The sequence below is a fragment of the Macaca thibetana genome, chromosome Y (assembly GCF_024542745.1).
Source record: "Macaca thibetana thibetana isolate TM-01 chromosome Y, ASM2454274v1, whole genome shotgun sequence".
NCBI classification, from domain to species: Eukaryota; Metazoa; Chordata; class Mammalia; order Primates; family Cercopithecidae; genus Macaca; species Macaca thibetana.
In genome coordinates this window covers 13,803,086-13,825,530 of record NC_065599.1, presented here as the reverse complement: position 1 = coordinate 13,825,530, position 22,445 = coordinate 13,803,086, and the positions used below count along the sequence as shown (strand labels likewise).

At 42.8% G+C, this 22,445-nt stretch overlaps 1 protein-coding gene across 1 annotated transcript in view; it reads left to right on the top strand.

The window, feature by feature from the left end:
- Positions 1–566: 566 nt before the first annotated feature.
- The window catches only part of LOC126947108 (matrix-remodeling-associated protein 5), a 34,338-nt gene continuing 12,459 nt past the window's right edge, over positions 567–22,445 (top strand). Inside the window, exons 1-4 of the mRNA XM_050777725.1 lie at positions 567–1,171; positions 3,854–4,069; positions 17,481–17,610; positions 17,844–18,234. Coding sequence (XP_050633682.1) covers positions 1,125–1,171; positions 3,854–4,069; positions 17,481–17,610; positions 17,844–18,234 — 784 coding nt within the window. The 5' untranslated portion in view covers positions 567–1,124. The remainder of the gene's footprint in view (positions 1,172–3,853; positions 4,070–17,480; positions 17,611–17,843; positions 18,235–22,445) is intronic.

Genomic DNA, 22,445 nt, shown 5'->3' with positions numbered 1-22,445 from the left:
AAGAGGTAAACACTCATCCTAAGGACGTGTTGTCAAAATGCTGGTTCAGGGAGAGGAATGCGGCTAACCGGAGGAACAAGGAAAAGCAGTCGCTGGTGCACCCTGCGACAAGCTGGTGCAATGGTGCCTTTCCGGGCCCTGCACGCCTGTCTGAGCCCCATGTTTTTACCCCAGGTGGGCTCTGCTGACTGAAGATCCTCGCCTGACCTCTCCCCACCATTCCAGGTCTGACTTATCCAGGAAGCCAGACAACCGCCTCCTCCTCCTCCTCTGCCTCCTAGAATAGGGACCTACCCTCTGCACCCTCTACTTTTTGCCTTTTCGCCAGGTCGCTCCCCCCATCCCTCCGCCCCCTCCCCGGACAATACCATCAGACTCTCCGAACATCCCAGCCCTCGCCCTGCCCCTCGAAGGTTCCCCACGCCGGAAGGGAGCCGTTCCACCTTTCAGGCTAGAAGACTGGCAGGGGGAGGGAGGCGGGCGCCGGGGAGTCCCGGAGAGGCGGGAGGGCGTGGCGGCGGCTCTCACGTTGCAGCCCTGCCTGCAGCTAGCTGGATGCCGGCGGGGCCAGCCCGCTCCTGCCTGCACACGGGCCGGGAAGAGCTGCCAGAGAAAACGCCGTCTGGCCGGGAGAAGCGCAAACCCTGCTCCTTCTCTCTCTCCTGAAAGGAACGGAAACGTTCCCAGCGCTGCTTAGGCGCTCTCCAAGCGCGGACTCAACTGCGGCTCTCACCGCGCTCCCTGCATCTCACCCTTCTCTCCTGGGTCTCCAGACTTCTCTCTGACAAAGAGCCCTCCTTCCCCGAGCCGCCTGCGGTTCTTGCAGCGGGAGTGGGCGAGGCATGCCCACCCAGGCCCAGGCGCAATGAAGACGCAAGAAGAAGGCTGAGCGCAGAGCGGCGCGGCCAGGGTCCCTTGGCTCGGGCCCGCGCCCCGTCTCCCCGGGGTGGGGCAGGGTGGGGGTGTGCCGAGGCGTGGACTTGGGGAAGCCTTGCAGTGCCGGGAATAAAAGGGCGCCGGCTCGCTGTGCCGCGCTGGGAAGCCGAGCTGCCTCACCCCTGGCCCCGGGAAGGGCATGACCCCGGCAGACTCCCGGCCGTGACTCGCGCGCCCCAGCTCGGTGGATGCTCTCGGCGCACCGCTCCCGTGTGCGGCGGCTTCTCAAGGACAGGTGAGGACCCAGGGTGGCCAGGGCGCCCCAGGGCTGCCGTTTCTGCCCGCAGGGGGTGAAGGGATTTGAGACACCCAAGGGAAAACTGGGGGTAAAGGACCTGCATGCAGGTAGGTTGCACCGTTCCCCAGCACTGTTTGAAGTTGCTAAGAAATCAGGATACCTGATTTCCTGCAAATTTAAGTAACTAAAGATCAGTTAGGGAGGAGAGCCGGATCTTGAAGGAGGATGCACTGAATAGGTCTAATTAAGCCCAGACATCCCATGCCTCCTTTCCTCCCTCTCCCCAACGCGCTCCCCATCCCTCGCTCTCTCTGGAGACCTTCAACCCGGCCATCCCGCGTTTCTGGGAAGCTGCCAACGGAATTCCTAAGTGAAGCCCACTCTGCTCTTGCAATCGGTGGGGGAAAGGGCACTTGAGGAGCCTCTTTCCAAGTTGCTCAGGCTGTGGCTACTTCAAGTCTCCTCTCCCTCTTCTCTTCCCCCACTCCTTCCCCGCCTCTTTCCTCCTACCCTTACCCAGGCTTTCCCTGGAAAGGGGACAACCCAACGCCTAGAGTGAGCTGAGCCATGCAAAAAAACCGGGACAGTCATCACGCAGATAGAAGGGGTTTGATGTCCGAGTCCCGGGCGGCGGGGACTCGCAGGGCCACCCCAGCCGCGTTCCGGGAAAGCGCGTAATTCACCCCGCAGCCAGCTCGACGCGACTCAGCGGACTCTGGAAGCTGGCCAGGGGCTCAGGGCTGCCCGCCCGGCCACTCCAGGTTGTCCGCCCCGGGCCAAAAATAAAGTAGACGGCCTCACGCCCCCACCCCTGCTTCCCGACGGGATTCGCAGACCGTCTCTGGCGGCCTAACTGGCGCGTGGCCGCTTTCTCCCCGGCGGAGAGACCCGACCTCGCGTCCCTGGGATTAGGGTTGTCTGGGGGCGAGTTTCCTGGGTCTCCCGAGAGGTTGGTGCCGGGGAGGGGGCGGAGGGAGGCCGGACAGGGAGTTGGGGCTGAAGAGTCCTCTGGAACGCCCGGGCCAAGTCCGCCCGCCGGCACAGGACGCTGGGGACTGGCGCGGCTGCCCTTGGAACCAGCCCACCGCCGAGGTCAGGCGCGCAGGCAGGGGCGGGGAAAGCCCGGGCTCTGGCGAGAGAGGAAACTCCGAGGACTTTTGCAGAGCTGCAGGAGCCGGTTTGTTCCAGCGCTCAGAGGCGGAGCCCGGAGTTGTTTTTTTGCAAAGCTACCTGTGTGCAATCAGTTCTTTATGGGCAGCTGAAGGGAGACGCGCCCCCGGGCTTAAGAGGATAACCTTTTCTAGGCCACTTAAAGGCAGGGAAAGCTGCAGGTTTGGGATGCTCCTCTCTTATAGGAAGGGTTTTAGATTTTTATTTTTATTTTTCGAGACGGAGTTTCACTCTTGTTGCCCAGGCTGGGGTGCAATGGCTCGATCTCGGTTCACCGTAACCTTCGCCTCCCGGCTTCAAGCGAATCTCCTGCCTCAGCTTCCCGGGCAGCTGAGATTTCAGGCATGCGCCACCACGCCCGGCTGATTTTGTTTTGTTTGTTTGTATTTTTTTTTTAGTAGAGACGGGGGTTTCTTCATGTTGGTCAGACTGGTCTCGAACTCCCGACCTCAGGTGATCCGCCCGCCTTGGCCTCCGAAAGTGCTGAATGACAGACGTGAGCCACTAAGCCTGGCCTGGATTTTAGAATTTTTAATCAGCAGTTCGCGCTTGTTCAGAACCCGGGCGAATGGGCAGGCGCGTGTTTGTTGTGTATCCCTATTTACTTTCCATGTGTGCCACTATTTTTAAGTGAACGCCATTCAAGAGATGACAAAAGGTTAGATGACATAGGCATTGCCAGGGCACGAAGAAAATGATCACCGCCATTCTAAATGAAGTAGCTGATGCAATCTAGCATTTACCCGAGCTTTTCCATTTTTTAGTGACTCCATTTTTTTTTCTGTTTGCCTGAATATATTTCATAAGCAGTCCCTTCCTGTTTATTGAATGATCAGAGGTTCCCCCAAACTTCCTCCCCAATTAACAGCAACTCTAAATCATCACAAAAACTCGCTGGCTTTTCCAAGAAAAATAAATAAATAAATAAATAAAATAAAATAAAGATAGTAAATAAACCCAGAAATAACAGGATGAATATCCTCCTAGCAAATGCCTCTTTAAGCTCTTCAAGAAGCTAGAATTAAAGGTTTGAGAAATATCATTAAAGGAAAGAATACGAATACACTTTTCTTGGGATGTTTTAAATTCAAATATATGCAATATATAATAGCTCAGTCGTTGTTGGAGGCAGAAACATAATATTTTATTATTTCTTTTATTATAGAAACATAAATATAAACCTCTCTTTTTCTTGTTTCTCTCTCTCGCTCTCTCCTCTCTCTATTTCATACCCACAATTACAGAGTGCAAGATAGATTTCCAAATCATAGTATCCAAGCCAAGAATCAGGACTATATTCTATAGTCATGATTAAAGTGAATGGTGAAAAGTTTAGAAAAAAACATGTTTCATCTTTCTCAATTCCCATGGTTTAAGCATCACTACAACACATCGTGTGAAGTCCTGGGAAGCTTGAAACCCTGATGCACAATTCAAATTTAAAAATTGCCCACAGGAAATCGGTGCTACCTGTGAATAAGCGCATCTCTTTTCCTTGTTCTACCTCAGGTATCCGAGAATCAGGCACCCCGACAAGATGCCCAAGCGCGCGCACTGGGGGGCCCTCTCCGTGGTGCTGATCCTGCTTTGGGGCCATCCGCGAATGGCGCTGGCCTGCCCGCATCCTTGTGCCTGCTACGTCCCCAGCGAGGTCCACTGCACGTTCCGATCCCTGGCTTCCGTGCCTGCTGGCATTGCTAAACACGTGGAAAGAATCAATTTGGGGTTTGTACCACCTTCTTCCCGAACCATTCCACTGTTAGTGCGTGCGTCTTGATCTGGTTTTGCATGTTTGTATGTGCATTTACTTAACTTCATATGTGCATTTCCTCTGTGTAGCTCTGTCGAGAATTATGGAGCTGCAGATGGGCAGAATAGAGAGGAAACCTTTTAGTTATGCTAAACGCAGCTTTTTCGATGATTATCTGAATATATCCATCAGCTGCCACTGCTGTGAGGTCTATCAACGAGCAGCATGAACAACTTTAGAGTTTGTTGAAAAATTCCCTTGATACCATTTCTTTAATACATTGTTAAGGTGAATGAATGAGACACACACTTAAACATATGAAGATGATTTAAACAGACTTCAGCAACGATTTAAGAATAATAAAAATAAGTAGAACATCTGTGCCATTTTATAAGTCATGTAGATGATAGAATTGTGACTTTGAGGCAGTAAAAGAATTCCTGCAGATTTTGGCTATTAAAAATATCAACATCTTTTTTAAAACATATTTTGATGTGGGGTGCCAGGTAAAATTTTAATGTATTGGTTTCATTTTATACACACGAATGTTTCGTGGACCTAACTGTTAGTCGCTATGATCTACAGGTACTCAACTGCAATTTTAATAGTCAACAATCATTTGGAGTTCTTCAACAAAATGTATTAGCTACTTTCTAGCGTCTATCCCCAGAACAACCGATTAAATTAGTGTTTGAGAAATATCCACCATGGAGATGTTTTAATAAAAATAAAATGGTCAGATTTGAGCCAATGCAAAATAACTGTAAATGTACCTGGACATCTTATAGAACAAAGTTAAAAAAAAAAAAAAAAAACTCTCCTCTATTGACAGTGGTAGAAGAAGAGAATGAAACATTGACATAATAAGATGGAAATTTCTCTATTGACAGTGGTAGAGTCAGAATGAAACATTGAGGGAGTAAAATGGAAACTTCCCTATTGACGGTGGTAGAACAAGAGAACAAAATGTTAAGGGAATAAGATAATAATTTCCCTAACCCATGGCAACAGACGATTAAATAGGTTTCTCAATGAAATGCTGTTAGACTCTAGGAGTTGACCATCTGAACATCCAACCACAACGATGATAGCTCATTGGGGAAAACAGCCTGGCGTTGCCAGAGGAGGGAATAGTAACATGTAAGCCAGTTTCCCTTTTCACAATCTTGTAATTTATCAGGACACATTTCTTGTGTAATGGAAGTAAGAAAAAGGGAAGAGGTGCTAAAGCCCATTTGATTTATTTATTTATTTATTTATTTAACTTTAAGTTCCAAGATACATGTGCAGAGTGTACAGGTTTGTTACACAGGTATATGTGTGCCCTGGTGGTTTGCTGCACCTATTGACCCATCCTCTATGTTCCCTCCCTTCACCCCCCACCCCCCAGCAGGCCCCAGTGTGTGTTGTTCCCCTCCCTGTGCCCATGTGTTCTCAGTGTTCAACTCCCATTTATGAGTGAGAACATGCAGCATTTGGTTTTCTCTTCCCCTTGTTAGTTTGCTGAGGATGATGGCTTACAGCTTCATCTACATCCCTGGAAAGGACAAGATTTCCTTCCTTTTTATGGCTGCATAGTATTCCATGGTGTCTATGTACCACATTTTCTTTATCCAGTCTATCATTGGTGGGCATTTGTGTTGGTTCCATGTCTGCTAAAGCCTGTTTGAATCCTGGGGGATGGCGCATGTGATATTTGCAGAACAGAAAGTGGAGCTTTAACTGTAACTTCTTTTTCTTCCGCCCTTGGGGTGCAAAATGGCTCTGTCTAGGAATTGTTTTTTATACATGAACCATTTTAACACATGGTCCCACTTGCTGGGATTAGCCACCTCGTCTCTCAAATCCGGCACCTTGGCAGGTCCCATGCTGGGGGCACCATCAGCCAGGACTTGGTGGAACCCTCTAAAAAGCATGGGGCTGATGCAGAAATATATATATATATTGAGGTACTTCCTGCACAGCAGGTTTGTGTGTTTGTGTTGGGTGTTGGGAAGGGGGCTATCAGGCTGGAAATGAGGGTGGGGACAGTCCCTGCATGCACCCTCCCCAAAGAGGTGATTTGTTTAATGGCTTGAGACTCATAGCACCAATAAGACTATTACCTCTGAAGTTGTTTGCATCTCATTTACAGTTTCTGGGATGCTTTTCTTCCCATTCATTTTTAAACTGAAGTACTTTGTGAGAGCAAAACATAACTAACCTCTAAATCACAACACCGTTTCTGATGGTTTCATTTTAAACAACTCACAATAAAGATTGACTTTAACATGGGAATAAAACAGACAAACCAACATGTTAATGTTTCTTTTTCCTATTGATGCCAGTAATATCTAGAGACAGTTTTCTGTAATATTAAAAGGAAAAGAAAAATATAAAAAACCCTAGAGAATCACTTCACTGTATCAACATCTATTACCTCCATCTAGTTTAATTTGTAACATGAATTAATATACTACTTGAAAAAATCACTAATAATATCATAGTAGCATTGTTTTAGAAAAATCCACCTCAAATTAGGGAATGAGTCTGGCATCTTGCATCTTTTTGGGGAAAAAACTTAAGCAAGAGCAATGTCTAACAGATAAAACTCGGAGACTGATCTGTGTTTTAGCAGTCTGGAGAAAATATAAGACTCTCAAGGAATAAGGAATTGTTGGCCAAGTGTTCATGAATCCTTCTATTCCCACACAGCTGTTTTTAGGGTTCTTTGTCAGCATTGCTGTTTCCTGCTTGGACAAACTAAAAGCATTTCTGAAAATTGCTTTCCAAATATTTTTTCCAGGAGCCAACAATATAGCATCCACTTAGAGATGGATTTACAGACTCTTAAATATTTTTTTTCTCTTGATTAAAAGACTGGTTTTGATGATGCCTTTCTGCAGCTTTGACAAGGGCCATACTTGCCTATTTTATTTTAAGTTCTGCCTTGTGATATTAACCGGAACCTTTGACATAATTTTGCAAATATTGTCTGCCATAAACATTTCACAGAATTGGTTATACATTCAGTGATTGCCAATCAATAGTGATGAAGGTAGTCTGGAATGTAAGCCAAAGGGCTAATGAGCCACCGAACTGCACTTCATGCAGGGTCATCCCAGTCTCCAGTTAGATTCTGTTCCCTGAGTGTGGTGCTCATTTCCCAGACTCTCTGCTGATTTTTAGAAGGATGCAAAAAGGGGACATGTATACCCTCGGGTTCTGAAAGGGGGTACTCAGGTGATTCCCCAGGCTTCTGTCTATTCCAGAATATCTACCCCATTCTCACGTCTGGCATCCTTGGCAGCTGCATCTACAAGCTCTCTAATGCCCCTTAAAAACAAGCAGGGGGGCCCGGCGCGGTGGCTCACACCTGTAATCCCAGCACTTTGGGGGGCCAAGGAGGGCGGATCACGAGGTCAAGAGATCGAGACCATCCTGGGTAACACGGTGAAACCCCGTCTCTACTAAAAAATACAAAAAATTAGCTGGGCATGCTGGCGGGCGCCTGTAGTACCAGCTATTCCGGAGGCTGAGGCAGGAGAATGGCGTGAACCCGGGAGGTGGAGCTTGCAGTGAGCCGAGATCGCGCCACTGCACTCCAGCCTGAGCGACAGAGCGAGACTCCGTCTCAAACAAAACAAACAACAACAACAACAACAAACAAGCAGGGGGAAGATGACAGGGTCAGACAGGTTTACTGAGCTGATGTGGAGCCCGTTCCAGACTTTGGGTGCCTTCCCGAACAGGGGGATTTATTCAGATGTGAAGGGAAATGAACCAGTATTGATCCTTTGTTCCTATCTTCCCTTCTTCTCCACCTTGATAGTTGTCATCAAATTTCTCAGGTTAAATTTGACATTCAGCTATCCATGGCTTTAGTATGAGCCATTATGTTTTTCTCAATATCTCTCTCTCTCTCTCTCTCTCTCTCTCTCTCTATTATCTATCTATCATTTGCCTATTACCTGTCTACCTACCTATCATCTGTCTCTATCATCAATCAACCAATCTATTTCTCTACCTACATCTGTATCTATCTATCTATCTGTCATGCATCTGCCTCTCACCTATCTACCTACCTATGATCTATCTCTATCATCAGTCAATCTATCTCTCTACATACCTATCATCTATCTATCAATCTATTGATCTATGTATCATCTGTCTGCCTATCACCTACTTATCATGTATCTCTGTCATCTATCTATTGATGTACTTATTCTATCTATCCATCTATCTATCTGTCTATCTATCATCTATTAATCTACCTATCTATTCTCTATCATCAATTTATCAATAATCTGTCTACCTACCTATCATCTCTATCAATCAATCTATCTCTGTCTATCATGTATTCTATTTATCTATCTATCTATCTACCTACCTATCATCTATCACGTGTCTATCATCTCTGTACCTGTCATCTATCTCTATCATCTATCAATCTGTCTGCCCATATATTATCTATGTATCTATGTACTTATCTATCATCTGTCTGCCTATCTACCTATCTATCTGTCATCTGTCTGCCTATCTATCTATCTATTATCTATCTATTGTATCTATCATCTGTCTGCCTGCCTATCTATCTATCTATCTATCTATCTATGTATCTATCTATCATCTATCTATGACAGTAGTTAGCAACAATGGATGAGTTTGCCCCTGGAGAACATTTGGCAACATCTGGAGACCTTTTTGATGACCACAACTATGGAAGGAAAACATATCACACCCTTGAAGTAAAATGTGCTGAGGAACATCCAGCTGCTTCTGACCCACTTCAGAGACTGAGCCTCAGAACCCTATCTCCTCTCTCTGAAGATCTGCCTCCTTCTTCTGGGCTCTGTTCAGGTGATATTATTTACTCCCGGAGCTCTATTCCATTGGTCGGTTGGCCAGTCTTGCCTGAACGTGTATCTTGGGTCTCCATCTTGGTCTTGAGCCCTATTATCCCCTTAGATTCTTACAAAATTCTCAAACATCCCATGGCAAATACAGCTTTGAATTCTTTCCCCAACACCTGTCTCTTCCAGCCTTTGCTGTCCAGCAAATGGTAGAATCCACCCACTTGCTCCCCTCCAAGCAGAAGTCCTTCCCCCAAGTTTGTCCTCATTCTCACTCCCACCACTCAGCAATGCCTGCTGGCTCTTCCTCTAAGTACATTTGGAAATGTTCTGTGTGCCTTCATGTTTACTGCCACACCTGGTCATGAATCCAACATCCCTCAATATCTCTGCAGGAGTCACCACATTTCTGCCTCCTTCTCTTGCCCAGCTCTGACACGTTCTCCAGGTAGTGGCCAACATTGCTGTTTTAACACATACTTCAGTTCATGTCACTCCCTTACTTAAACCCTCCAATCACTCCCTTTTGCACTTGGTGTGAAGAAAACATAGTCCTTCCCATGTTTTCTCAGCTCTTAGTTAACCTGGTCCCTGACATTCTCACCTACTCATCTGATACCATTATTTCCCCTGCTTGCTGTATCTAGTGAAATGTCAGCATCCAAGAAATGGAAAAGGATTTTGATGCTGACATCAGTTCCCCTCTGTGTGTTCAAAATTCCAGATGGATTACTAAATCTAGAATCCTAAATAACCATAAAGAAAGCACATCTGCCCAAAGATTATCTATGATTAGAGCAGGGTTTCTTCACCTCAGCATAACTGACATTTGGTGCACTATTACCATTTTGGATAGGATCATTACTTTATGTGGTTGTCCTGTGCATTGTAAGACTTTGAGCAGCTTCCCTGACCTTCACCCATTAGATGCCAGTAGCACCCCCTTCCGTAGTTGTGATCACCAAAAATGTCTACACATGATGACAAACGTTCCCTAGAAGCAAATTTACCCCTGTTTGAGAACTACTGCCATAGATAGAAAATAGACAGACAGACAGACAGATAGATGATAGAATGATAGAGTGATAGATTGATAGATAGGATGATAGACTGATAGATGACAGAGATAGATGATAGGTAGGTTGTTGATAGATAGATAATAGGATAATAGATAGATGATAGATATGATAGAATGATAGCTAGATAAGATGATAGACTGATAGACTGATAGATGATAGAGATAGATGAAAGCTAGGTATGTTGATAGGTAAGTGATTGGATGACAGATAGAATAGCTATACATATATAGAAAGATGATACATAGATGATAGATGTCTTGGATGGATAGATAATAGATGATAGATAGATGTGATGGATACATAGATATTAGATAGATAGATGCCATGAATGGAACAATAATAGATGATAGATAAATAGATAGATATATGTGACGGATGAATAGACATATGATAGATGCATAGAGAGATAATAGATGATAGGATAATAGGTAGATGATAGAATAATAGCTAGATAGGATGATAGACTGATAGATGATAGGGATAGATGAAAAGTAGGTATGTTGGTAGGTAGATGATATGATGATAGATAGATAGATGGAATAGATAGAGATACATAGATAGATGATAGATAGGTGGATAGATAGATACAGAGATACATAGATACATAGATAGATGCGATGGATAGATAATAGATGATAGATGTGATGGATGATAGATACATGATTGATAGATAGAAAGATGGATGTGATGGATGGATAGATAATAGAAGATAAATAGATATGATGGATGAATAGATATATAATTGATATACAAATGATAATAGATAGATGCTTGATAGATGATAGGATGATGATAGATGGACTGATAGAGAGATAGAGAGGATTATAGATAGATTGATAGATGATAGGTAGGTAGGTAGATAGATAGATAGATAGATAGATAGATACAGACAGAGAGACAGATAGACAAATTTGCACATGCTAAGGTAAGGTTACCAAATTTCTGCAATCTTGATGTTTAGGACTCAATCAATCTGGGTTGTAGGGGCCATCATGTGCACTACAGGATGTTGAGCAGCATCTCTATAGAGAACAAATCAATGGCTGTGCCATAAAGCGGGCAAGTTTGGTGAGTCTAAGGAACAGAAAGATGGCCAATAACTCTGAACTTTATGGCAAACAGCAAAAACCAGAGAGCTAACTAATTGTCCACTATGGAATATTCTTCTAAAATGATGAGGCCATGCCCAAGTGGACCAAGAATGAATCACTGGAAATAGAAGGAGGCATCTTGGAGCTGAGAGTTAAGAAAGTGAATGAACTATAAGTCAACCCATAATGGAGTGAAACACTGAGGCAGCACCCAAACCAAGTTCCTAATCAGGGTCAACAAACCAAACAGTGGGCTTTTGTATAAAGCAATGAAAATCTCTGGGTGTCTTCCTCCATTGGGAATGCCTTGCCCCAAGAGAGGTGTACACGGTCACATCCCTTTGTTTCTTAAGCCCTATTTCAAATCTCAGCTCCCCAGAGAGCACTGCCCTAGACATTGGCCCACCAAACCCCTTCTACTCTCCTTCCTGTGCTTTAATTATTTTCTTGTGAAATTTACAACTACCGGAAATGATCTTTTTCATTATTTTTACCCTTCTAGTCATCCTTCTTGCTAAGAGAGCTGAGCCCTTGCCTATTTGGTTGACCCACCCAGAATAGTAAGTTGCAGACACACAAAGCTCAAATTATAGCTGTGATTGCGTTGCAGAATGATTCCATGCATGTAGAATCTCTAGCAGACATTGTTTCATATTGAGGGAAGTTCAAACAGCATCTGCCTTATTTTTCCTTTTATTTCTCCATCTCTAAAAGCATTAAAGCTTGTTTTCAGAGCCCACTATATCCTGAAGGCACATACAAAGCTGACCTGTACAATGTTTTTGCAATTTTTTAAAGTAAAATTCAAATGATATGGCATTCACCCTTGTAGACTCTACAACTCAGTGCCATTTAGTACATTCAAACTATTGTGTACTCATCATCTCTATCTTGTTCAAAACATTTTCACCACCCCGAAAGGAGACCTCATATCCATTAAGCAGTCATTCTCTACTCCGTCTCCTCCTCCAGCCTTTGGGAACCACTGCTTTGTTTTCTGTCTCTATGAATTTGACTATTCTGAACATTTCATATACACGGAATCATACAATAGATCAGCGGTCCCCAGCGTTTTTGGCACCAGGGACCAGTTTCATGGAAGACAATTTTTCCACAGACAGGGTTGGGGAGGGGGTGGTTTTGGGATGACTCAAGTGCATTACATTTTTGTGCACTTTATTTCTATTATTATTACATTGTAATATACAATGAAATAATTCTACAATTCACCATAATGTAGAATCAGTGGGAGCCCTGAGCTTATTTTCCTTCAACTAGACAGTTCCCTCTGGGGGTGACAGGAGACAGTGACAGATCATCAGGCATTAGATTCTCATAAGGAGTGCGCAACCTAGATCCCTCGCATGCGCTGTTCAGAATAGGATTTGTGCTTCTCTGAGAATCTAATGCCGTCGCTGATCTGACAGGAGATGGAGCTCAGGCAGTAATGCCAGCAACGGGGAATGGCTGTAAATACAGATGAAGCTTTGCTGGCTCACCCACTGCTCACCTCCTGCTGTGCAGCCTGGTTCCTAACCGGTCCGGTACTGCTCTGTGGCCCGGGGTTCGAGGACCACTGCAACAGGTGACCTGTAACGGCTTCTTTCAGTGAACAACAGGTTTCAAGGGTCACCCACATGGTAGCCTGTGTCAGAGCTTCATTCCTCTTTGTAGTGTGCATCTTGAGCAATGAATATTGCCACTGCATAGTGATTTTGCAGAAAGTCAATTTAAAGAGTGAATGAGAAAATGTGTCAGGTAGACTTCTACTCTGTAGTCGGTGACTCTGAAACATACATTTAGACTCTCTTTGCTTCTCACTCACGTGCATTGCATTTTTCCTCATAGTTGGTATTTCAGTCAAACAAAAACCTGTGAACAATTCTGAGGATGCCATCGGCAAACCCATCCTGTAAGACTTTCTTGGCCCCCGCTTGTGTGCTGGATCATTTTTGCTTGTGTCTAAATAAGAAGAAATAAGGTCTTCTTTTAAAAATAAAAATGGCGGCCGGGTGCGGTGGCTCATGCCTGTAACTCCAGCACTTTTGGAGGCTGAGGCAGGCAGATCACCTGAGGTCAGGAGTTTGAGACCAGCCTGGCCAACATGGTGAAACCATGTGTCTACTAAAAATACAAAATTAGCCAGGGGTGGAGGCACACGCCTGTAGTCCCAGCTACTCGGGAGGCTGAGGCCAGAGAACTGCTTGAACCCGGGAGGCAGAGGTTGTAGTGAGCCGAGATGGCACCACTGCACTTCAGCCTGGGTGACAGAGGGAGACTCCATCTCAAATGAATAAATAAATAAAATAAAACAAAAATAATAAAAAATAAAAAATGGCAACTTAGTATGGTCATTATGCATGATTGGCACTTCATTTACCCACAAGATGGGAACAAAAAAACCCTGCAAACACAGCAACAGCAACAATAATGTCCCATTATAGAGGAAGGGAGACTCATAGAAGACACTGAATACATCCAAGAATACACAGTCACTATGGTAAAATACAGGTATCTTGAGACCAAAGCTTCACCTTGCATTCAGAGACTGAGGCGGGAGAGGCTATCAATATCTACTTGACACTTTATTTTATTTAGTGAGTTGAAACATATGTAATCAGGCTGCAAAGTTCCTTGAAACATAACATGGCAAAGAATGAATTAGAAATGTATCAGGTAGATTTCTACTCTGGAGTCAGCTGAAATCAGGTCTGAAATTGGTCACTTGAGTGTCTCTGAGAAGAATCATTGAATGGACGTGTTTACGAATAGTATGATTCCTGTATGATTTTTACATTATTCATATTATATATAAATTTTTGAACATCTGAATATGTTTTCATTGAATGTCTTTATTCATATAATATATTGCTCATTATTCCCCTGCCTAACTACATTTTAGTTGCCATTTTTAACTCACAGATTTTTATCATGTCTCTTTTTGTGTCTTGCTTGGCTGTGACTTTCCCTTTGATCTCCCTGGTGTCAGCTTTGTTGTACCTATTCCCTCCAGAAACTCTTTAGCAGCCCTTGACACAGAGCAATGTCTGAGTGGCTGCAGACATTATGTCCTTTAACCCACACATGGCTCTCTGAGAAAAGAATCCTCAGCAACATTACTAATGAAGAATTTGAGCTTCCAAAAAGCTTGGTAACTTCTCTGGGATAACCAGCAGGCAACGTGAAGTGTGCCTGACCTCAAAACATGAGGCCTGGCCAGGTGTGGTGGCTGACACCTGTAATCCCAGCACTTTGGGAGACTGAGGCGGGTAGATCACTTGAGCTCAGAAGTTCAAGACCAGCTCGGGCAACATGGTGAAACCCCATCTCTACTAAAAATACAAAAATTAGCCAGGTGTGGTGGTGTGTGCTTGTAGTCCCAGCTATTCAGAAGGCTGAAGTGGGAGGATGGCTTGAGCCCAGGACACAGAGGTTGCAGTGAGCCGAGACTGTGCCACCACACTCTGGCCTGGACACCAGAGCCAGACCCTGTCTTGAGAGAGAGCGAGAGAGCAGGAGAGAGTTTTCTATGCTTCTATCTCAGCTCTACACACTGGGACCCCCATTCCCCACGCAGCTTGCAGGAGTCAACACCTTCCTTCCCCTTTATTACACTCCGCAGGAAACTGCTGAGCTCATGATTGGAAAAATGCACCTCTTTCTTCTCTTACGTGGAATTTTACCCACTAAGGAGGTTCATGGTCCTTAACATGAAATAAAACTTCATGCCCTTGAATTTCACTTATCTCTGCAGCATTATATTTCGGGGAGTTTTGTACCATGATTCCATACATTTGAATTCACTAAATAAAATACAACGTCAAGTTGATATTGACAGCTTCTCCTGCTTCAGTTCACAGTGTCTGAACGCAGGTTGAAGCTTTGGTCTCAAGATGCCTGGATTTCACTCTCACTGACTGTATTCTTGAATGCATTCAATGTCTTCTGGGAGTCTCCTCTTCAGTAATGGGGACATTATTGCTGTTACTGTGTTTGTTTGTGGAATATTTAAGTTCCCATCTTGTTTTAATAAGACCAAAATACCACTAGGTAGTAGCAAAAAAACTTTGGAATGGAACATTGCATGGTTTTACCTCCCTTTTTTCCTATTCCTTGAAAAATTTTGGAAAGTTTCTTTTTTTCTTTCTTTCTCACTTTTTTTTTTTTTTGAGATGGGGTTTTGCTCTGTTTCCCAGGCTGGAGTGCAGTGGCACAATCACAGCTCTCTGCAGCCTCGACCTCCTAGGTTCAAGTGGTCTTCTCTGCTTAGCCTCACCAGTAGCTGAGACCACAGGCATGCACCATCACACCCAACTCATTTTTGTATTTTTTGTAGAGATTAGGTCTCACTATGATGCCCAGGCTTGAACTCCTGGACTCAAGTGATCCTCTTACCTCAGCTTCCCAAAGTGCTGGGATTATAGGCATGAGCCGCCATGCCCAGCCTGGAAACTTTCTTGAATCTCAGTTTCTGCTGTGGAAAATTAGCCTGCTTCATGGGGTTTAGGTGATAAAGGGCAAAAAGCAATACAAAGAGGACAAGACTCACTTCCAGCTAAGTTTCCCACCTTCTATGGAATCCAAAGCATGTTCATAAGGTACACAAATAGCTATGAGCCCAATTCTTTTAATATTTTACCTCTCAGCAGTGTTAAATAAAGCAGAGCTTAGCTGACAACACACTGGAGTAATGCACTAAAAAGAAGAGTGGAAATGTCATCTAATGAAGAAGAGAGAACCACTATATATGATTGTTCATTGACTACATGAGTCAAAATGATGAACAGGAAATAGGATCATCTTCTACTATATTTTCCTCATGCACCATATTGAATCTATACATTATTTCAATAAGATGGGATGCATTTCATTCCATCTGATGTTTTCTTTGCATAAATTGTTCTTAAAGAGAAGAATGCAATTATGAAAGGAGGTCTTTGAAAAGTTTGATGCAATCAAGGTGAATGGTTTTTGAAAATAGAGTTTATAAATTTCCTGCACTCAAAAATTTGTAGCTGAAAGGAGCTTCCTAAGGCTGGGTCTTAGGGGAGTCACAGCTAACCTGGTGTTTCTGTTGACTTTGGAATTGTAGTCCAGGTTTGGGCACATATGAGTATGAGAAAGTTGGACCATGCTAGCCTCTGCTGCATTTAGCTATGAGCTATTCACTTATGTTCTCTGCTAATTGATTTCCTTTTATTTAAGTGACAAGGAGAAGCAATGGATGATATCAGGCTAGATGTGTTATATCTCAGCAGAAACAGTGATTTATGGTAACAGCATGCAGGCTTCTCTATTCGTTTTTCAAATTGCTTATGCAGGGATCAAGTTTAAGCATTGTTGTATGCTATTACCAATATGGCAATGAGACATTTCTGAATTCGTCAAGAAAGCATCTTGACAATTATATACACAACAACAAAAAGCCAAACATTTCAAACAAAAAGAACTCCTCTTGAGGACAGGTTACAGGAAAAAACAAAACAAAAAAAGAAACCTAGCATGTCTACAAGTAACTTTGATCATCCGTCAGACATGGCAACCTGTCCATGGGAAATAAGAGTGTCGGTGTCTGTGGTCAACGTTTCTATTTGGCCCTTAGCATGAAGCTCTCTCCTTTCTTGCCATATGCAAAGCAAATTCCAATGCTGTGGATTTTCCCGTCCCTGCTAGCCATGTGTCCCTTCTTATTACTGTCACTTCAGCACAGAGTTTCCAAGAAAGAGACATGTGGAACAGCCTCATGTTGAATTCTAAATCCTACTGATGGACACCAAATAGCCTCCTGATCACATTAGCATATTCCAAGTCGAAGTTCTCCATGAATGTTCCTTAACAGAACGAAGACAAATAAATATGTGTCACTTTTTTCTTGACTCCAGAGATAGGGACACAAAGGGATAAACATCTTTCGGAATGGCACCCCTATAACCTCAGAATCACTATTTCATGACCAGGTGCAGTGACCAGGCGCATGTTTGTAATCCCAGCACTTTGGGAGCCCAGGCAGGAGGATCACATGAGGCCAGGAGTTCCAGACCAGGCTGGGCACATATCAAGACCCTGTTTCTACAAAAATAAAAAATAAAAAATTAGCCAGGGATAGTGGCCTGTGCCTGTGCTTCCAGCTACTTGGGAGGCTAAGGTGGGAGGATTGCTGGAGCCTGGGAGGTGGAGGTTGCAGTGAGCTACGATTGCACCACTGCACTCCAGCCTGGGTGACGGAGTAAGATTGTCATAAATAAATAAATAAATAAATAAATAAATAAATAAACTCACCATTGTACTAATTTGCTCTTGGGCAGGCTAGAGAATGTTTCCCATGTGGGAGTTAAGCATTTGCTATTTATTTTCTTAATAATAATTATTATTACTATTCCTTAGGTTTAATAGCATACAGGCCCTGTCAGAAACTTCATTTGCAGGACTGACCAAGTTGGAGTTACTTATGATTCACGGCAATGAGATCCCAAGCATCCCCGACGGAGCTTTAAGAGACCTCAGCTCTCTTCAGGTAAACCCGCGGCATTTGTAAGTGTCACTAATTGCATCCTCTAAGACCAGTAATAAAGAATGGAAACTATGTCATTCTCCTTAATGATCAATAAAACGGCTATTTTTTGACATGAAAGACAAGTTCCATGTTATTATTCTCCAGCCCTTTGTACTGGTTTCTATTTGGGGCTGTGGCTTTTAAACTATAAACAGGAGCCTTTTGTTTTGTTTTGTTTTCCCCTGCCCTTGTAGGTTTTCAAGTTCAGCTACAACAAGCTGAGAGTGATCACAGGACAGACCCTCCAGGGTCTCTCTAACTTAATGAGGCTGCACATTGACCACAACAAGATCGAGTTTATCCACCCACAGGCTTTCAATGGCTTAACATCCCTGAGACTACTCCATTTGGAAGGAAATCTGCTCCACCAGCTGCACCCCAGCACCTTCTCCACGTTCACATTTCTGGATTATTTCAGACTCTCCACCATAAGGCACCTCTACTTAGCGGAGAACATGATTAGAACTCTTCCTGCCAGCATGCTTCAGAACATGCCGCTTCTGGAGAATCTTTACTTGCAGGGAAATCCGTGGACCTGTGATTGTGAGATGAGATGGTTTTTGGAATGGGATGCAAAATCCAGAGGTAAGAAGAGAGGAGAGTAGACCACTCCTAGCTGCACATTCTTTTATCTTTTTGGAGACGTTCCTTTCTCCAAGGTTCTTATATTGACTTATTCATCTTGCCTTGGATGAAATCTGAGCACCCAATCAGTAAGATAGGAACCCACACTTTAAACGTTACCACTTAAATGTTAAGCCACCTTCATTCCCCAATGCAAATGCAGTTATCCCTTAGTGAAATGTAGTGGTCAATGTAATCAGTTACATACAGGTGATGTGGGTTGCCATGGAATGGGTATCTGGAGAATCATGCCAGCCTTGAACTGCAGCTTAATGTGGGAAACTGGGACTGGGGAGGGGCTGTGAATGCATGTTCCATGAGAAAGTTACAAAGGATGCTTAGAAAAGAGCAGGCTGGTGAGGAGTGGCTACAAGGTCGTTATTTTATGGACAGGGAAGCGATGCTCAGTATTGATCCAGAGAGCTATGGCAACAACCAGGACTTATATGTAGCAGTTGCAACAAAGTAGATTGTGATTCCTTTCTCCCCTTCTTTCCTTCCTTCCTTCTTTCTCGCCTTCCTTCCTTCCTTCCCTCTTTCCTTCCTTCTTTCTCTCCTTCCTTCCTTCCTTCTTTCCTTCCCTCCTTCCTTCCTTCTCTCCTTCCTTCCCTCCTTCTCTCCTTCCTTCCTTCCTTCCTTCTTTCCTTCTTTCTCTCTTTCTCTCCTTCCTTCCCTGGTTCCCACTTTCCCTCCTTTACTCCTTCCTTCTCTCCTTCCTTCCTTCTTTCCTTCCATCATTCTTTCCTTCCCTTCCTGCTTCCCACCTTCCCCCGCTCGCTTCTTCCTTCCTCCCTCCCTTTTTTCCTTCCTTCCTCCTGACTTCTCTACTGCCTTCCTTTCTTCCTTCTGTCCTTTCTTTCATCCCTCCCTTTCTCCCTCCCTCCCTCCATCATTTTCTTCCCTTTCTTCCTTCCTTCTTTTCTCCCCCTTCTCTAAGCCCTACCTTGCAACCTATCCCCATCCTCAGATTGCATTGTGTTTACCATATCCTGGATCTATTTCCTCAACTCCATTCTCACAGCCGCTGGCCTGGATCAGGCTCCTTTCCTTCTCTCTCTGGTAGGAAAGGGGAGCATTCTAAACAAGTGTCCCCATGGCCTTGTCAGCCCTGTTTTCCACCCACTCTCTACAAAGCAGTGAGAACATTTTTGCAGAATGTGCATCCAGCCAGGCCACACCTCTGCGTAACTGATTTTCATTGCTCTTAGGATAAGATGCACATTTGCACATTCCCTCCAAGAAGTCTCCACACAATGGTCGCTCCACCTGTCCCCACTATCCTCTAGCATGGTGGTCCCATTGTTCTACTTATTCATCTATTTCTAGCCACACTGTCTTCCCGTCTGTTCCTTGCAGCTTCTAAACTTATTTCCAACTCAACATCATTAGATTTGCTCAATTTGCTGCTTGGGAGTCTTTACTGCTAGACGTTCAAGAGGCTTGCTTTTTCTTAGCTTTTAGAGTTTCCTTCCAAGAGACCATCAAGCAATGGATGGAGGAAAGACAGAGGTATACCCACTTGTGAATGGTATTAACCAGAAAAGACACACACCTCCTCCACTCATATTCCATTCGTGAGAACCAGTCCTCACACCCCAGTGAATGCAAGGGAGCCTGAAAATGCATTTGGATGGCTATTTTGTAGCATTAGCACTACATTATGGATGTGGACCCATAAAACTTTGCTGGGCAAAGAACCATCTCTGCTACTGTCTGGAGATGCTCATGCATGTCTTTGTGTGTGCATGTCTATGCATCTATGTGTCTGTGTGCATGTGTGTACATCTGCATATGTGTAGATTTGCATGTATGTGAAATAAACCCAAGATTTTAAAGTATTAAAGTTAGTCTTAATAGTGAGCCTTTCTGAAGATTGCAATCCCAGAATCTTTCAGAGAGTTTCTGTTAGACTGTTCCATAGCAGTGTTTCAGCCCACAGCTTATACACAGGTGGTGGAGCTTCTGCAGGTGCTCAGAAGTCACATCAAATGTGGTCAGAATTCACATCAGATGTGCTCAGAGGTTACATTAGAGCTGATTCTCATCAAAGTTTGGGTGCCAGGGGACATCTGCTTACAGGTTACAGAGGCATAGTCATTAATCCTGCCAGACATTATCTTATGTGCAGAAAGAGGCAGGGGCTAGGTGCATTGAACTCATCTTTTCTAAAAGTGCAGTGATTCAGGCAAGTGACATGCGGACCTGTGCTCCATCCTGCTCATCATCTTCAGGGCATTCATTTATAGGCTGTGCTCATTCCCTGAACCCTGAAATTGAGCTGGCCAAGGGATTTTGTGAAATGCTGCTGATGTTTGCTGGTTTGTCTCACAGCATGTATGTGTGTGGGTATGAGTGTGAGTGTGTGTATGTGTGTTGGGGGGAGACGTGCAAAACAATCCTATTTGCATGTTGAGGTGTTTACTTTGAAAGTCACACAGAAAACCATGGTCAGGAGGGCAAAAGGAAAGATGGCAAAGCCAGTTAGGAGTTTTATAATTCTCCAAGTCATAGATGAAGCAGTATGACTGGCTTCTTCCCAATGTGAATGGGCAGAAGTAGGCAGAGGACTATTAAGAAAAACTCCTAGTCTTCCAGTTTCCCAAGCTGAGAGAGTATGCCATCACTTACTGAGATAGAACAGGCACGAGACTCTACATTTAGGTCAGGGAGAGAATATAAGTTTGTTTCGTAGATGTCAGTTCGAGGAGCCTTCATGCTATCTAAAAAGACATATAAAGAGGCAATGGGGTGTGGAACTCAGAGAATGTGTTTGGACTAGAGAAGCTTGTAAGATAGTCATCACTGGCAGGTGGATGGTAATTGGAACCACACATGTGGGAGAGACCATTGATGCTGAAGCAGACCAGGAAAGAAAGGGGCTTAGGACCAAGTCAAGGAGGACCCAGTCAGCAAAGATTCAGGCAGAGGAGGAGGAGGAAGCAGTGACTGAGACTGAGTTGTGGCCAGAAAGGATGAAGAAAATTCCAGAGGATTTCATATCCAGGAGACTAAGAGGACAATGTGAACTCAAAAGCAAACCCTCTGTGAAGTATTTACTATAGAGAGAGTTATAAATATAGATATAGTTACCTAGATACATACATATTGATTATACATACATTATATTTATATTGTATATATTATATATTATATATACATTATATATTATAAATGTATACATATAGTTATAAATACAAATATAGTTACCTATATACATACATAATGATTACATATAAATTATATATTATGAATTTATAAATATACAGAGCTATAAATATAGATACAGTTCCTAGATACATACATATAGATTATATATAAATTATGTATTATAAATTTATACATATATAGATATAAATATATAGTTCTTACATAGATACATATTGATTATATATAAATTATATGTTATAAATTTATATAGAGTTATATATAGTTACCTAGATACATACATATTGATTATATATACATTATATATTATAAATTTATAAATATATAGAGAGTTATAAATATAGACATAGCTACCTAGATACACATTGATTATATATATTTATATATAAACATATAAATTATGTATTATTATATGTTTATAAATTATTTATAATATAAATATGCTGATTATCTATTTATAAATATATATACATCTATACATTTATATATTTTTATGTAACAATTTAAAAAAGTAAATATGATGTGATACATGCCAAAGATTCTTCCTTTTATCTGAAAATGCTTTCACAGGTTTATATATTTATATCCATATATATTTATATATTATTTATATATATTTAGACATACATAAACATTGATTATATGTCTATATATCTACATATTAATACATATTTATTGATATATCAATATATGTTTATATATTATGATAGATATATATCTATGTATTATATAAAAATATATCTATTATTTATGTATATATTATATAAATATATATCTATTAAGATAGATACATATTTGTATATATTGAGATAGATATATTTCAAGATTTTTTAATATATGTTGGTATATATATATATCAAGATGAAAAAACAACAAAAAGTAGATATGATGTGATACATGCAAAGATTCATCTTTTTACCTAGAAATGTTTCCCCACTTTGCAGTTATTTATATAGATTCTCCTAAACTTTCACAGAAGGTACATTGTATAATGTATGTGAGTGAAG